General features: G+C 47.4%; 1 protein-coding gene and 1 long non-coding RNA gene across 3 annotated transcripts in view; one reads left to right on the top strand and one right to left on the bottom strand.

Moving 5' to 3' along the window:
* The window catches only part of EMC3 (ER membrane protein complex subunit 3), a 160,181-nt gene that overhangs the window by 26,796 nt on the left and 115,507 nt on the right, over positions 1 to 17,878 (bottom strand). For both annotated transcript variants that reach the window (XM_030205446.1, XM_030205447.1), the window contains exon 7: positions 15,132 to 15,213. In XM_030205446.1, the coding sequence (XP_030061306.1) occupies positions 15,132 to 15,213 (82 nt within the window). The remainder of the gene's footprint in view (positions 1 to 15,131; positions 15,214 to 17,878) is intronic.
* LOC115471673 lies at positions 428 to 12,817 on the top strand. The gene is made up of 4 exons (XR_003942392.1): positions 428 to 439; positions 5,625 to 5,627; positions 11,852 to 11,859; positions 12,714 to 12,817. It is a non-coding gene; the product is annotated as an uncharacterized LOC115471673 (long non-coding RNA).

Here is a 17,878-nt window from a genome sequence, read left to right as displayed (position 1 = left end):
GGGAGTGAGGGAAGAGAGGGAGAAATGTTGGAATATGGGGGGAGAGGGCAGGAGGGAAGAGAGAAGGGAAAGGGAAACGGGACTTGACATACCACCTTTCTGAGGTTTTTGCAACTACATTCAAAGCAGTTTACATATATTCAGGTACTTACTTTGTACCAGAGCAAATGGAGGGTTAAGTGACTTGCCCAGAGTCACAAGGAGCTGCAGTGGGAATCGAACTCAGTTCCTCAGGATCAAAGTTCACTGCACTAACCACTAGGCTACTTTAAGACTACAAAAGTGGGGAAGGGACTAAGAGGGAGCAGATGCTGGGCTAGAAGGGCGGAGGTAAGAAGATGCTGGGAATGGTGGAACCATGAAGGAGAGGCCAGGAGGGGGAGGAAGTTGGTGGCAAGGAAATGAATGAAAGGATAGTGATTACAGAGGATGAAATATGGTAATGAAAGGAAATGAAGGACTGGGGAAGGAGTGAGATAGGGAAATGGAAAAGTTATTGGGTGAGAGAAGATGGAAATCTGATAGGTAGCTGTAAACTAAAAAGGAGAACAGTGAGAGGATGAAATTTGAGTTGACAGTGATGCAGAAAGAAAAAAAAAAAAAAGAGAGAGGAAAGGGTTTAAAAAAAAAAAAAAAGATCAATCAATATGTCAGAAGCAGGAGTAGTGAGGGACAGCAGCCACTTGAATGAGAATTAGAAGACAGACAGGAATGCATGATGGAAAAATACAATGCCCAGACCATAAAGATAGAAAGAAAAACCCAATTTATTTTGAACATTTTAAATGAAATATATTGGCGTTGGGAAATCTGAATAGCAAATTTGTTTGTATTGTGTTCAGTAGAAAGGAAATGCATTTCTGTTTTTATTTCTCCAGTGCTGCGGTACATGCTAAGTTTTAACTCTTTGGGGTTCCCAGTTCAATTATTGTCTAAATATTTTCATTTCTGATTTGTGATCCCTTGTTCAGTATTTGATGTGGGTCTGTTGGTATGACAGTAATGGCAGGTGGGGGAAATCGGAGGGAAGGCAGGGAGGGAGGAGGGCCCTAGAAAGTCTAACACCAGTTCTTACCCTTGCTGTATAGCCTTCCTGGTGAAGGACCTCCTCCAAAGACGGCCAGAACTTCCTTCTACGAAGCTCTGCAGTTGGCAACAGCATCCTTGAGTCACCAACAGCTAAGCATGTGTAGGGTGCTGGCATCAGTGGCTCAGGGATGCTGATGCTGCCTGCCAAGCTTGGTAAAACCACGGAGCCTTGGCATTCTCTGCCGAGGCCATCAGATCCATTACTGGGGTGCCCCACCGATTGACAATGAGCTGAAAGGCAAACGGGGCTAATGCCCACTTCCCTGGATCCATATGATGCTGACTTAGATAATGCACCTGTAGGTTGGATGCTCCCGCAACATGTGCTGCCGAGAGAAGCCGGATGTTCTGTTCCGCCTAGGCCACGATCAACGCCACCTCCTGTGCTAAAAGAAAGCTTTTGGTCCCTCCCCCACCGACGACTGACGTAAGCGACTGCTATCACATTGTCGGAGAGAAACCTGGACATCGCAAAATAGGAGCATCGGCTGAAAATGCAACAGAGCAAGATGAATTGCCCTGGTTTCCAGACGATTGATGGACCAGCGAGACTCCGCCGCTGACCAGGAGCCCTGAGCAACTTGTCCCTGACAATGGGCTCACTACCCAGTCAGGTTGGCATCCATTGTTACTAACACCCAGTCCGGAGTGTCGAGGGACATGCCCCAGGGCTCAGATGACAATCCAGTCACCACTGAAGGCTGAGCCGCACTGGACGACGGAGAGAAACTCTGCATGAGAGAGAGTCCACCCGAGGGGACCAGCGAGCCGGGAGGGCCGCCTGAAGAGGCCTCATATGTGCCCATGCCACCACCTTGATGGACGCCGCCATAGACCCCAGCACCTACAAAATATCCCACGCTGACACAGCCTGGATTGCCAGCAACTGACGCACCTGGGACTGGATCTTCAGGATATGCAATACACTTTTGCGTGTAATGAAATGCACTCCCAGGAATTCCAAGGACTGGGAGGGAACCAGTGAGCTCTTGGATGCATTGACAATCCATCCCAACTGCTGGAGAAGGAGAACCACTGGACCCGAGGCTCTCTGGCTTTCCTCTGCTGACTTTGCCTGATTAACCAATCGTCCAGGTAGGGATGCACCAAGCTGCTACCACCACCTTGGAGAAGATCTGTGGTGCTGTAGCAAGCCTGAAGGGCATTGCTTGAAACTACTACTACTTATTTCTATAGTGCTACTAGACGTACGCAGCGCTGTACACTTGAACATGAAGAGACAGTCCTTGCTCGACAGAGCTTACAATCTAATTAGGACAGACAAACAGGACAAACAAGAGATAAGGGAATATTAAAGTGAGGATGATAAAATAAGGGTTCTCAGGCACCTTTTCCTGACTTAGTCATGATTGAAACAGGTCCAGACCAAAACATCCAACTTTTTGCCCTGGACTTTGGGTTCTAGCCTGGAACAAGACACTGCAGAGTTTGAAGTACAGTACTTCTAATGTTTTTGAGTTGAAGAAGCAACTTCACATCCAGTTAGTTATACTCCTGCCAGAAGAAAACCATGGTGAAGGTACGCCTCCGTAAGATCCAAGGATGTGAGAAACTCCCCAGGCTGAACTGCCACGATAACCGACTTGAGTCTCCATGTGGAAGGGCAACACCCACAAAGCCCGATTCACCCTTTTAGGTCCAGAATTGGACGCCAGGAGCCCTCCCTTCATGGGCAAGACAAAGTAAATGGAATATCTGCCAGAACCTCTCTCACCTGGGAAAACGGGAACTACGGCCCGCAGAGCCAGGGTCTGATGCATGGCCCTGGCCTTGAACAGTGACTTGCAAGGAGAAATGAGAAAGGCATCTGGAAGCAGATGGCAAAACTCCAGTGCATACCTGTACCTGACTATATCTAAAACCCACTGGTCTGAAGTTACCCAGACAGTTCCAATAGAACAGCTGAAGCCTGCCTCCTACGGCCAGAACCGGAGACTGGGCCCCCGCACCTTCATTGGGAGGTTCTGACACTGCTGGATCCCCCGGCGCCTCTGTCACAACCTCTACGGTTACTCCGAAAGGGCTAAAAGGATTGACCTCTATTCCAGAACCGAGCACGTTGAGAACCAGCATCGCTACCTGGCCTGTATCTGCGAGCCTCCCTGAGGCGCCCTCGGGCCACAGACCGGGAAGCCAAGCAGGACCTATCCTCCGGAAGCAGAGCCCCTTTGGACTTGCCTAGACTCACAAGTTTCTCCAACTCACTGCCGAAAGGAAGCCGACTCAGACGTACTTTGGATGCTACATCTGTCGCTCAGTGTCAGATTCCTTGCAGAGGCCCGAACCAAGTCATACATTGCATCCGTAAGAAAAGCAGTGCCCATCTCCAGATTAATGATATTGGCTGCCGAACGAGGAGTCTGCCGGAACATCGGGGAGACGCTCAGCCCAACGAAAACAGGTCCGAGCCACATAAACCCCCACAGATGGCGGCCTGCAAGCCCAAGGCAGAAACCTCGAATGAGCGCTTCAACAAAGCCTCCAAACCTGCGGGTCCTTGAGACGCTCCACCCTCAAGAGGGATAGCAGACTTCTTGGTGACTGCTGTAACCAGTGCGTCCACCTTGGGGACCCAAAAGGTTTCCAGATCTGCCTGAGGGAGCTGATAAAGGCGAGCCATGGCACAACCGATTCGTAAATGTGAATTGGGAACCAGCCATTCCGCCTCCACCAGTTCCTTCAAATCCTCATGATAAGGAAAGGTTTGTGGAGGTCTACGAACCCCCTTAAGAAGCAGGTCCCCTTTCTGGGACACCTGAGGGGGCTCTTCTGACAATTTAAGCATCTGAAGTACCTCCGCCAACAGGGAGGGCAGCTCTTGCCTTCTAAAAATGCATACTACCGAAGGATCCTCACCTAAGGGAGCCTCTAAGGGTTCATCCAGGGGTCCTGCGTCCCAAAACTCTCCCCCATCTGCGTCTACTGGAGGGTCTGAACCAAGGGAGAGAGCCTCCCCCAGATCCTCCACACCAGCCAGACATGGCCTCTTGGACCCGGGTGCCTCAACTGCAGACCCCAAGGGCCCATCCCGTGGAGGAGTGGCCAAAGAACCTGCTGCAACATCAGGAGAAATTCCTGTCTTCAGGCAATGAGCCTGATGGAGTAGCAGCACAAATTCTGGAGAAAATGGAGTCCTGCTGCGACATCACCAGCGTCTTCTCAGAAAAAGAAGGGACCGAAGCAGAGGAAGCAACATGGCGGACATTCCCGCCAAAACCGCGTCAGTCGCGTCATGGGAAGAAGTACTCTGCTCCTCCAACCCTTCAGCAGTTGGCCCAGGAATCGTAGCTGCCCCTATCGCCGCTGGAATACCCAAATCTGGCTCTTCCCCAGAACCAGACCTCACCTCCTTGCAAACCCTTCACAAGCTGGTGCTATGGGAGAGCACACGGCATGATGAACAGGCCATGCAACGGCGCGACTTCTCAGACTGCGCCGCCATCGGAGGAGGAAGGCCAGGAAGAAAAGCCGCCTTCGTAGGGACCAGGAATAGCATCCCACTGCCAAACTCCCTGCAATCCTCCTAAGTTGCCTTGGTTCTGGCTTCCTTCCCCCTCCGTTCAAGATTGCAGCTGCATAGGCGAAGGCACCAAAAACTGGCGCAAAGAAACCAAAATGCCCACTGCCCCCGGGCGTTTCCTATGTTAAAGACATAGACATATATATATTTTTTTTAAAGAACAGTGCTCTGTTCCCACTAGGGTGCTTGCTTGAAGGAACTTCTCCCAGAGAAGGGGGAAGAACCCCCCCCCAAAAAAAAGAGGTGCAGGGGCCAAGAGACCGAGACTAATGCAGCTGTTTCTCTGTCAAGGAGGTTTCTTTTTTTTTTTTTTTTCCTTTTACTAAACCACTAAGCAAGATCCCTAAAGGGAACCTGTAAACCTAACTAAAACCAAGGGGCCAAAACTACTACTACTATTTAACATTTCTAGAGCGCTACCAGGGTTACGCAGCGCTGTACAAATAACAAAAAAGGCCAGTCCCTGCTCAAAGGAGCTTACAATCTAAAGGTCAAAAGAACAAAAAGTGTAGTCAATCAGAAATCGGAGCAGTCTAGGTTACTTGGGTAGAGGTACAATGGTTAGGTGCCGAAAGCGACATTGAAGAGGTGGGCTTTGAGCAAGGATTTGAATATGGATAGGGAGGGGGCTTGGCGTATGGCCTCGGAGTTTATTCCAGGCATAGGGTGAGGCGAGGCAGAAGGGGCAGAGCCTGGAGTTGGCTGTGGTGGAGAAGGGTACTGAGAGGAGGAATTTGTCCTGTGATCAGAGGTTATGGGTAGGAGTGTATGGGGAGATGAGGGTAGAGAGGTAGTGAGGGGCTGCAGATTGAGTGCATTTGTAGGTTAGTAGGAGAAGCTTGAATTGTATGTGGTACCTGATCGGAAGCCAGTGAAGTGACTCGAGGAGAGGGGTGATATGAGCATTACGGTCTTGGCGGAAGATAAGACGCGCAGCAGAGTTCTGAACAGATTGAAGGGGGGATAGATGGTTAAGTGGGAGGCCAGTGAGGAGTAGGTTGCAGTAGTCAAGGCAAGAGGTAATGAGAGAGTGGATGAGTACGGGTGGTGTGCTCAGAGAGGAAAGGGTGAATTTTGCTGATGTTATACAGAAAGAAGCGACAGGTCTTGGCTGTCTGCTGGATATGGGCAGAGAAGGAGAGGGAGGAGTCGAAGATGACTCCGAGGTTGCGGGCAGATGGTACGGGGAGGATGAGGGTGTTATCGACTGAGATAGAGAATGGAGGGAGAGGAGAAGTGGGTTTGGGTGGAAAGACAATGAGCTCGGTCTTGGCCATGTTCAGTTTCAGGTGGCGGTTGGACATCCAGGCAGCAATGTCGGATAAGCAGGCCGATACTTTGGCCTGGGTTTCCGCAGTGATGTTTGGTGTGGAGAGATAAAGCTGAGTGTCGTCACCATAAAGATGATATTGGTAGCTATGAGATGAGATCAGTGAGCCCAGGAAAGCGGTATAGATTGAAAAAAGAAGGGATCCAAGGACTGATCCCTGAGGAACCCCAACAGAGAGCGGGATGGGGGTGGAGGAAGATCCATGGGAGTGTACTCTGAAGGTACTGTGGGAGAGATAGGAGGAGAACCAGGAGAGGACAGAGCCCTGGAACCCAAATGAGGATAGTGCAGCAAGAAGTAGTTTATGATTGACAGTGTCAAAAGTGGCGGATAGGTCGAGGAGGATGAGGATGGAGTAGTGACCTTTGGATTTGGCAAGGAACGGGTCATTACAGACTTTAGTGAGTGCCGTTTCTGTCGAGGGTAGAGGGCGAAAACCGGATTGAAGCGGATCGAGGATGGCATGAAAGGAGAGAAAATCAAGGCAGCGGCTGTGAATGGCGCGTTCAAGTATCTTGGAGAGGAAGGGTAGGAGGGAGATGGGGCGGTAGTTGGAAGGGCAGGTAGGGTCTAGTGAAGGTTTTTTGAGGAGTGGTGTGACTACAGCATGCTTGAAGGTGTCAGGGACAGTTGCAGTGGAGAGAGAGAGGTTGAGGATATGACAGATGGGGGGGGGGGGGGGGGGGGTGACAGTAGGAGAGATGGTGTTTAGTAAGTTGGTGGGGATGGGATCAGAGGAACAGGTGGTGCATTTTGAGGAGGAGCGAAGGTGGGCGGTTTCCTCCTCGGTGATGTCAGGAAAAGAGGAGGAGGTGGCCTGGGTTGGTTGGTTGAGGGAGTGGGTTAATGGGTGAAGAGGAGGAGGTGGCTTGGTAGTGAATTCAAGGTTGATCTTTTGCACCTTGTTGCGGAGGTAGTCAGCCAGTGATTGAGGAGAGAGTGAGGGGGGGGGGGGGTGGGAGCCGAGGGCACTTTGAGAAGGGTGTTGAAGATACGACGAGGGTTGGAGCTGAGAGAATTAGTCAATTGGGTGTAATAGTCCTGTTTGGCAAGGAATAGGGAGGACTGGAAAGAGGATAGCATGAATTTGTAATGAATGAAGTCACTATGGGTGCGAGATTTCCTCCAGAGGCGTTCAGCAGATCGGGCGCAGGAGCGAAAGTATTGGATGCAAGGGGTCAGCCAGGGCTGGGGATTAGTACGTCTTGTGGGACGGGAGATGGATGGTGCAAGGGTGTCCAGAGCAGAGGAGAGAGTGGCATTGTGAGTAGTGAAGAGTTATGCTAGCCCTTGCTCTCAGTAAAATACAGGCCAATGGCTCAGGCTAAAGAGCTAGGCCTCTCTTAGAAATCAAACACCATCTCTGATACAAAGTACATTTTTCTGCAGCTCAAGCTGAAATGAGTTCCCAGAGAGATAGGCCTGTAAAAATCAGAGATCACCTTTGACACAGTTATATTTCACTGTAGCAAGTGCTGAACTGGCAAGGGAGGGGGCATTTGCTCTGGGACTGGCACCTGCAAGACGTCATGAGCAAGAGTTACTATGGTTATGTAGAGATAGTACTGGGTCAGCTGCACCCCGGGTGAGAACATCGTAAGGGGGGGCTAGAGGATGGTTTGGGAACATGTGAAGTCATCCTGATCAACTGATAAGAACCAAGATCTCTGGTGAGCAAGCTAGGGTCCATTGGAATGAACGGGGTTAAAATTGTATATAAGCAGCAGTCTGAGGGGTATTAGATCAATGAGTGAAGGAGAAGGGAGAAGGAAGGCTACAAGAGAAGTCTTCAGAAGGCTAGAGAGAGAAAAGTGCCGTGTACTGCTGTACCATCATATGAATACCTGCTTGCCTGTACCATCTTTGGGTGAGATGACAATGCTAATAAACTATATTACTCTATCTACTGAATACTGGGCTCCTTTCTAATTGGGGAGGTTGCTACTGCCTGACGGTGTAAGCCTGTCATGTGCAGATACAAGGTTGGGGTGATTAAATATCTAGAGGGGATATGCAGTTCTATCCAGGATAGTAGAGAGAGCCCCTGGCTTCCGCTGCTCAAACGGGTGAGGCAGATCTAATCATTACAGTAGAGACAGCCTTGTCGACAGAATCGGAGGACATGATGGACGGGAGGAGATTAGAGATTTGAGAGGATAAGGTGGGAGGGTCGACAGCCTGGAGATTCCTAGGAGTAGTGGTTAGTGTTGGGCGGGACTGAGGGGGAGGCTGATGAAGTATGAAGGTGATCAGGTGATGATCTGAGAGAGGGAGAGCAGAAGCGCAGAAATTGGAGGGTGAGCAGGCAGAGGAGAGGACCAGGTCAAGACAATGGCCAGACTGGTGAGTAGGGGTGGTGAAGCTCAGCTGGAGGTTGAAGGAGAATGTCAGAGTGAGGAACTGGGAAGCGTAAGAGTCGGATGAGTCGTCGGCGTGTATGTTAAAGTCTCCAAGAATGAGGGATGGAGATGAGGGTTCAAGAAAAACTGAGAGCCAGAGAAGTCAGTAAGGAAAAACGGGAGGGACTTGTCAGGGGGGTGGTAAATGTTTGTTGCAGACCGAGCACGCATTCCACATGGCACACGAGAAGGGGAGGGAAGAGGGAGGGAAGAGGGGAATAGAGATGAGATTTGAGACATCCCGGAATCGTTTGCATGGATAGGACAAGGACAGGTGTGGGGTACTTGGATTGGGATTGATGTCTCCCATGGATAACAGGAGAAGGAGCAAGAGAGTGCGGAGGAGGGTGGGGGAGGTAGGGTGACGAAGGCGACGAAGCCGGGATGCGCTTAGGAGGAATGGGGATGGGTTAATGGCGGGAAGGAAGTGTTGAAGGTTGAGAGCTAGGAAGGAGGAGGGGGATAGGAGAGATGGTGAGGTGGTGAAGAGTGGGGGTGGGTAGGGTATTGAAATAGTGAGCAGGACGGGAGAAGACATGGATGCTGTAGGCAGCGGTAGGGGGAGGGGGAAAAGATTAGGAAGGGCCAGGGCAAGGAGAAGAATGTGTATCGGGGCCATGAGTGTTGACTGAGGTGTTTACGGGTGCCTAAGTAGTGACTGGATCAGGCGGATTGGAACAATCAGGAGCAGATGGGCCGGAATAGGCTGGAGTATCGGGGCTGGAACAAGCAGGATCTCATGAGCTGTTTGGAGCTCACCAAAGTAGGCCAAGATCCCGCCAGTCAATTAGCCAAGACAAGCTGGGGACTGTTTAAGCAGCTGGAACAAGCAGGATCTCATGAGCTGTTTGGAGCCCACCAAAGTAGGCCAAGATCCCACCAGTCAATTAGCCAAGACAAGCTGGGGACTGTTTAAGCAGCAGTTTTACTGACCAGGTTCAGATCAGGTCAGCCACGTCTTGGGCGACAGTGTCTGTTCTGGAGCTTTCTGTCTCACCCTGCGTTATGTGAAGGCTTCTCAGGGCCAGATCGGGAGCTGTTCATGGAATAGGGAGCGGCGTTTTAAGTAGTCATCTCCACCCGATCTCCCCTTCGATTTGATCGGTTATTAGCCTCTTATTGAGGTTTCTGCGGGAGTTGTTCCATTGGTGAATTCGTGCCCTTTCCGGGCTCCTTCATGTTCTGGTCCGGTTCTAAAGACCTATATAGGACCCCTGGTTGTTCGGTACATTGGACCTAGGTGAGTACTCCGGTCACAGCGTTCGCCGGCCAAGTTCCTCGGGGGCTTTGTTGCTCCGATTGAGCACGTCTGCGGTTGCGATCTCGGTCCGGGTATAGGTGACCGTTGTGGCCACGAGGTAGGTGAAGAATCAGGGTCGTAGTCACCTTGTGGTCACTTTCGGCAGGGTAATCTGTTAGGTAGTGGAGTAAACGTTCCGTTTGATCTCCGCGGATCTGATTCCCGTTCACAGTTTCGATGCCGCAGTGAACCAACGCACCACCAAAAACATGGAGCAGGGTTGCATAGCACCTACCTCTGCTGGGAGACTGAGAAATACTGAGCAGGACAGGGTTGCAAAGTCCATTATACACGAGCACTGTTCAATAATTCTCAGTCTCCCTCTGCTGGTAGGAGTGCATATTACCCACTCGTAGGGAACGGTCTGGAGAAGACAATAAGGAAATGTGACTTCATGGCTTTGGGACAGAGGGTGAAGCAGTTAAGTGCACAGGTGGCAACTGCACAGGTGGTGTTCTCATTGAGAAGGTACAGGCCAAATGAGGGAAGCTCGTATCCTGGAGCTGAATCTGTGGCTGTGTGGATGATGCCAGAGTGAATGCTTTGGTTTCCTTGACCATGGGATGCTTTTCCAAGACCTTCTGAGCACAGATGGCATCCATCTATCAAAGGGAAAAAGTGGAGGTGGCCTACTGGTTAGAGCATCAGGTTTGGCATCCAGAGGTGGCTGGTTCAAATCTCACTGCTGCTACTTATGATCTTGGGCAAGTCACTTAACCCTTCATTGCCTCAGGTACCAACTTAGATTGTGAGTCCTCCAGGGTCTCATCTTGAACGACTACTAAAAAAAAATGAGCAAAATCCAAATAACTATATATAAAAAGTATATTCCGTAACAGCCTGGCTAATGTACTGCAGAGGGCTTTAAACTAGAATTGGTGGGGATGGGTCAGAAAACTACTACTTAACATTTCTAGAGCGCTACTAGGGTTACGCAGCGCTGTACAGTTTAACAAAGAAGGACGGTCCCTGCTCGAAGGAGCTTACAATCTAAAGGACGAAATGTCAAGTTGGGGCAGTCAAGATTTCCTGAATAGAGGTGTAGTGGTTAGGTGCCGAAGGCGACATTGAAGAGGTGGGCTTTGATCAAGGATTTGAAGATGGGCAGGGAGGGGGCCTGGCGTATGGGCTCAGGGAGTTTATTCCAAGCATGGGTGAGGCAAGGCAGAAAGGGCGGAGCCTGGAGTTAGCAGTGGAGTCATTAACAACTCTCAGGAATATAAGATATAAATGGGAAAAAGACCAATATCTGGAGAACTTTAATGCCTGTGGCAAGGGAAACAAATTTCTAGATCTAGAGGCAATAATTGTAGAAGCAGACTTGGATTCAGTAGCGGACACAGAGACGTGGTTCACAGAGAACCATGACTAGGATATAGTTATACCTGGCTATAATATATTCAGGAAAAAAGGGTGAAGGAGTGTCATTAGGAATAATATTAAAAGTGTCAGAATTGCAGGACATAGGAGGTAAGGAAGAACTGTGGGTTAATCTGGAAAGAGGGAACGGAAAAAGTATTTACATTGGTGCAATAAACAGGCCTCCCTCATAAATCAGAAGAAATGGACAGATTTAAGATATTCAAAAGATAGCTATGAAAGGGAAAAGGAAATAGGACTTGAAATACCGCCTTTCTGTGGTATTTTGCAACTACATTCAAAGCGGTTTACATATATACAGATACTTATTTTGTACCTGGGGCAATGGAGGGTTAAGTGACTTGCCCACAGTTACAAGGAGCTGCAGTGGGAATCGAACTCAGTTCTCCAGGATCAAAGTCCACTGCACTAACCACTAGGCTACTACTCCACTTCTGATAGGTGACTTAATATGCCGGATGTTGATTGGGGCGTACCTGCTGTGGGGTCATCTAGAATCAAGGGGATATTGGATTCTCCAGTAATTTATTTATTTGTTACATTTATATCCCACATTTTCCCACCTATTTGTAGGCTCAATGTGGCTTACATAGTACTGGAGAGGCATTACAGACTTCGGTGTAACCAAATACAAAGTGATGTTGTGGTAAGATAAAGTTCATTTGGCATAGCCACACTAGGGAATCGTACAACGGAAGAACTGTGTTATGTCCATTACGTTTTTTAGTTTTGTTGTGTTGCAGAGATCAGGCATTTATGTTGGATTGGTAGGGTATGCCTTTTTAAACAGGTTAGTTTTAAGTGTTTTCCAGAAGTTTAGGTGGTTGTTCGTAGTTTTCAAGGCTTTTGGTAATGCGTTCCACAGTTGTGTGCTTATGTAGAAAAAACTGGATGCATATTTGTATTTGAGTCCTTTGCAGCTTGGGTACTGCAGATTTAGATATGTTTGTGTTGATATTAGAAAAGGGATGCAAAATAAGACCAAGAATATTATAATGCCTCTGTATCATTCCATGGTGCAACCTCACCCCGAGTACTGCGTTCAATTCTGGTCACTGTATCTAAAAAAAAAAAAAAATATAGCAGAATTAGAAAAGATTCAAAGTAGTTGGTAAAGGAACCCACGCAGAACAAAGCTATTCTGGACTTGGTGCTTACAAAACGGGGAGAGTGTTTCTGATGTCATGGTGGGTGATCATTTGGTATCTAGTGATCACCGGATGGTGTAGTTCAATATTAAGACACATGAGGAGACAGCTTATTCAAGATTGAAGGTTCTAGATTTCAAAAGAAGTCACTTTGCCAAGATGGGGGAATATCTCAAGGAAGTTAGTTGGATGGGAACAGCTGAAGGAAGTAGAAAAGCAATTGAAAGGAGCTCTTTTAACCTTCTTGTTAGAAAAGTATGTAAGACAGGAAAAAAAATTAGACAGCCACTTTGGTTTTCAAAAGCTGCAAAAAGAGAAAAAAAAAAGATTAGCCTTCACAAGTTATGAAGACGACGCAGAAAGAGGAAGTCGGGCAATAATATCTAGAAAAGCTGGACAAGACATCAGGAAATCAAAGATACAAATGAAAGAAAAGATAGTGCGGCAAAATTGGGGGACATTTTTTTAAATCTATGTAAGTGATAGGAGTAAGGGCCAAAATGGTGAAGGGGAGGAATATTATTAGGATAAAGCTGCATTGTTTAACAATTATTTCTATTCTGTGTTCATGGACGAAAGGCCAGGGGTAGGACCGCAGAAAACAAATGCTAATGGGAATGGATGTTTGGTAGACCAGGACTAATTCTCAGAACATTGTTTGTGAGGAGCTAGATAACTTAAAATAGACAAAGCGACAGAGCCGATGGGATACATCCAAGGGTAAAGACTTTGCTGCCTGACCTCTTCAATGCTTCCTTAGAGTCTGGATGTGGTCCCTCTGCACAAGAGTGGAAGCAAGGAGAAGTTTGGGAACTACTGACTTGTTAGTCTGACCTGTCTGCTCTTTTTAGCATCTTTGTGATATTGTGAAAGGACTGTCTGGTAAAGTTTGTCTTTGCGGATGATACCAAACTCTATAATAGGGTAGACACCCTGGAGGGTGTGGATAGCATGCAGAGGGATCTGGAAAAGCTTGAAGAACGGTCCAGTTCGCAACTTAGATTTAGTGCCAAAAATGTTGGGTCCTACACAGAGGTTGCAAAAATCTAAGGGAACATTATAGTTATAGGGGATGAAGTACTTGCGTACTAAAGAGCAGGACTTGGGGGTGATTGTGTCTTATGATCATGCTGGCCATACCCGAGCCAGACGGATGCTCAGGTGCATAGGGAGGGGAATGGCCAGCAGGGAAAAAAGGAGGTGGTAGTGCCCTTTTATAAATCTCCGGTGAGGCTCCCATCTAGAATACTGTGTGCAGTTCTGGAGACCGCACCTACAAAAAGATTGGTCAATAGTCTCCATCATAAAGCATATGGGAACAGACAAAGCTCTCAATATGCATACTTTGGAAGAAAGGCGGGAGAGAGGGGATATGATAGATGTTCAAATACTTCTGTGGCACTAATACTGTACCTCTTTCAAATGAGGGAAAACTTTGGAACGAGAGAGCATAGAATGAAGTTAAGAGGTGTTAGGCTCAGGAGTAATCTAAGAGAAAACGTTTTCATGGAAAGGGTGGATGAGTGGAATTGCCTGAATTCAAGAAAGCATGGGACAGGTATGTGGGATCTCTTAGGGAAAGGAGGAGTTAGTGGCTGCTGTGGATGGGTAGACTGGATGGGCCATTCAGCTCTTATCTGCCGTCATGTTTTTAAGTGGAAAATTTTTTTTACCTCAACATAAAACCACCATCATATTCCCAGTGGTGCGCTGGAGCCGGCTCGTTCCGGCTCGCAAGAGCTGTCAAAATTTAACAAGCAGCTCTTGCGAGCCGGTTGTTCTTAGGGGTGAGCCGGCTCCATTACGGGAGGTAAGCATGGCAGGAGGGCGCCATCACAGGCCATGCTTACCTCCCCTCCCAAACATGTCCAACGATGTCCTTCGCCCCCACCCTCCCATCCCATCCATCAGTTTCTATTACCTCCCTCGAAGCGCCGCGTTATTTAAAGCCCTGCTGCCCGTCTCCAGCCTTCCCTGCCTGCTTCTGATGAGTTCGTGCCCTTAGTCCCGCCTTCTGACGTCATTTCCTTTTTCCGCGAAGGCGGGACTGAGGGAACGAACATCATCACGAAGCAAGCAGGGGAAGGCTGGAGACGGGCAGCAGGGCCTTAAATAACGCGGCGCTTCGACGGAGGTAATACAAAAAGATGGATGGGAGGGGAGGATGGGGGCGATGGAGAATCACTGGACATGGATGGGAGCGGGAGGGCAGGGGAGAGAATTGCTGGGCATGGATGGGTAGAGGGGGGCAGGGGAGAGAAGAGAATTGCTGGGTATGGATGGGTAGAGAGGGGCAGGGGAGAGAGGAGAGTTTCAGGACATGGATGGAGGGGAGGGCAAGAGAAATTCTAGACATGGATGGAGGGGAGGGAAGGGAGAGAGAAGAAATGCTGGACAAGGAGAGAAGATAGAGGAAGGAGATTAGATGAGGCAAAAGGAAATGAGGAGAGAAATTGCACATGGATGGAGAAAATAGGCAGAAGCTGGATCCACTGTACAGTCAAGTCTACGGAGGACCAGAAATGAAGGAGGAAAGAAAAGAAATAAATGGAAAGGAAGCCCTAGAAACGGAGTCAAGGGAACAGATAGAGAGCAGCAGAATCAGATACTGGGCCAGCATGATCAGAGAAACAAAGTCAGACAACAAAGGTAGAAAAAAAATAATTTTATTTTCATTATAGTGTTTGGAATATGTTCACTTTGAGAATCAGGTGCTGAACGTTAAAAGTTTATATTTATTTACTTATGGCATTTTATCCCATATTAAACATGAATTAGATTGGAACCTGGGATCATTTAATTTTTTTTTCCTGGAGAGAGTAATGCATTGCCCCCCCCCCCATAGCCAGCTCTGCAATTTTGGGGGGGGGGGTGCAGAGGTGGACTGGGGAGAGAGAGCCTGTTAAAAATTTACCAGCACACCACTGCATATTCCTCAACTTACCAAGATGCATCCAGAGACAAGAGCTCGATTCCCTGCTGGAGCATAGGCTTGAAGCGCAGAGTCAGGGGAAAGGGCACCTTAGCTACATGAGAAGGAAATGGAATCATGGAAACATGGTAGGTAGTCAACCCAAGCCCACACCCTGAAGCTCACAAAACAGCCAAGTTTCACAAACCAGAGCTCACTTTTTTTCTATCAGCATTTGTAAATGTATATAGAGATTCCACCATTTACTATCATATATGGTGGAATCTCAAAATTTCACACTTCCATGTCTCAACTCAAAGTTGAAAAAACATATGTTCCACTAACTCCCATATACAGCAGAATAAATCATTAAAAGTCAATAAAAATAATGAGGAGGAAAAAGACCTCAAATGTCTCAACAGTGGCAGCAAGCAAAATATGTTTATCTATTTTTTTCATATGGCTCACAAACAGTGGTATATCAAAGTGCCTTTTACCACATCTTGATAACTTATGTTTTTATGTCAGTTGCCTCATTTTTTTTTTCCTCAGTGGTTTCTGCCACTCCCTCCTCTCCAGACAGCAATGCCTGTGTAGCTCACAGGATCTTCCTTCCCCTGAGTGCTAGAGGGGAGCCTCCTCAGAAGCAAAACTTCATCACTTTCATTGGCTTAAGAGCGAAGAAAGCATCAAAAGATCCCACAAATTTGCTTACCATTGGCTTTTCGTAGTATTCTTCACAGAGGACTCCTAATACCATCAATGACAGTTCTGCGATTGGAAAGTTCCACATTTAGGCCAAAAACACTCCAGCAAACTGTAAGCTCCCCTGTCCCCAGCTGGTGGCCTGGATGTTACCTTCTGGCTGGTTACTGATTTCCTAATTTTATAATTTAGCGCCTAAACATAAGCATGATTTGTGTGCTAAGATTATAAAATACCAGCACTTATACAAATGAATGCCATATTTATGCACGTAAGTGCTAGATACAAACAGTGGTATTCTATAATGTGAACATACAAGCTTATTAACTGCAAGGGAGCATTCACAAGGTAAGCTGGATGGGCACGTCGAAACAATTACGTGCTTAGGTTATAGAATAGAGAATTTAGATCTTACCTGCTAATTTTCTTTCCTTTAGTCCCAAAGGATCAGTCCAGACTAATAGGTTATGCCCATCTGCCACTATAGTGCTGTGTACATCTAGCCTTGATAAAGCAGTGAAACTTGCCCTTAGTAAGAAAAACTTTACAATAGCAGTAGCAGTATCTATTATGGAAAGACATTGATGGAAAGTTCTCTCTCTTACAATCATATTCTTTTTTTGTTTAGGAAGAACATAAAAACTTTATTTAAAAAACATGTAGTAGTTCCTTGACCCACCTTTAGGGGGGGGGGGGGGAGGGGGAGTCCTGGGGCTATCAGAGTACAAGCTTCTAGGACTATATGGTTTGGTATGAGTGTGAGAGGGAGCAGTGGGGAGGATTGGGGAGGGGAATGGGGGGAGGTTAGGGTTGGGGGAATAGGTATGGTTTATATAGGGGCAAGCATCTAAATTTGTTCTTAAAGGGGGAAGGCTACTAGTTGGGGGGACGGACAGAGTTTTATAAAATGATTAAAGGGGTTCAGCTTAGGTTTGGAAGGGGCTATAAATATGTTAAGCGTTGGGCAGACTGGATGGACCGTACAGGTCTTTATCTGCCATCATTTACTATGTTACTATGCCTGTTATATTGGGGACAGGGTTTTGAAGCTGACAATAGTTGGTAATATAAAGTGGTTAGGGTTTGGGGGGGAGAAATGTTCAGAAGACTGACGAATGCTTTTATATTTAGGGAGTCCTATAACAATAATGTATTGACGGGGACAATAGTCGAAATTAGAGTACACGGACCTCTGAATCGGTATTAGTTATGCCTATTATCTTTTGGTATAATCAAAGAATATACAGTGCAAGGCAAATTCTATTACTACTAGATGTACTTTTACTAAAACTGTTGAAATTGTTGGAAGCCAAAAATTGGGGGGGGGGGGGGGGGGGGGGACGGTTAAAAACAACAGGTTGATGACGGTTATGTTATTTCTACTTTGTATGTTTTACAGATGGCATTCTGTTGCTTCTGTATATTAATCTGTTTGTCATCAATAAAAATTGTTGAAACAAAAAAACGTGTAGTATAGTTAGATTTTTCTGTCAACATTACTATAATTCCCAGTGGTTTGTTCTGGTACTTTTTGATGCTTTTACCTGCTTAGAACTGAAAAAGGGTAGCTGGATGTAAGTCTAGATGTAAAGTAAGGCGATAAATAAATCCTAATAGACTGATGAAATAGGTTTGCATACCAAGTAGGACCATGGAAATATTACTGATACTTTGCAAGAGATTGTGGAAGTATAGTTGACACTTTGCAAGGAATTACCTGGGATTGGTAATACGGAATATTGCTACTGTTTGGGTTTCTGCTGGGTGCTTGTGGCCTGGATTGGCTACTGTTGGGAGGCAGGATGCTGGGCTGGATGGACTGTTGGTCTCACTCAGTGTGGCTATTCTTTTCTTATGGATTGGTAATATGGAATATTGCTACTATTTGGGTTTCTGCCAGGTACTTCACTTTGACATTCAGAGCACTGGGCAGAAATCACATTGCGTCAACACCCGCTGCGGGCCTTCGCGGTGCTTTGTTTTAATTAAACAGTCGGATTCCCCCGGTCCGCACCAGTTCTAAGCCGGCTGCTAGGCGCGGGCCGAGGTGGGACGCCGGCCCGCCCACCGCCCTT

This window comes from Microcaecilia unicolor, chromosome 6 (assembly GCF_901765095.1).
Source record: "Microcaecilia unicolor chromosome 6, aMicUni1.1, whole genome shotgun sequence".
Lineage (NCBI taxonomy): Eukaryota > Metazoa > Chordata > Amphibia > Gymnophiona > Siphonopidae > Microcaecilia > Microcaecilia unicolor.
The sequence above is the reverse complement of the archived record's forward strand: the minus strand, read 5'-3'. Positions and strand labels throughout refer to the sequence as shown.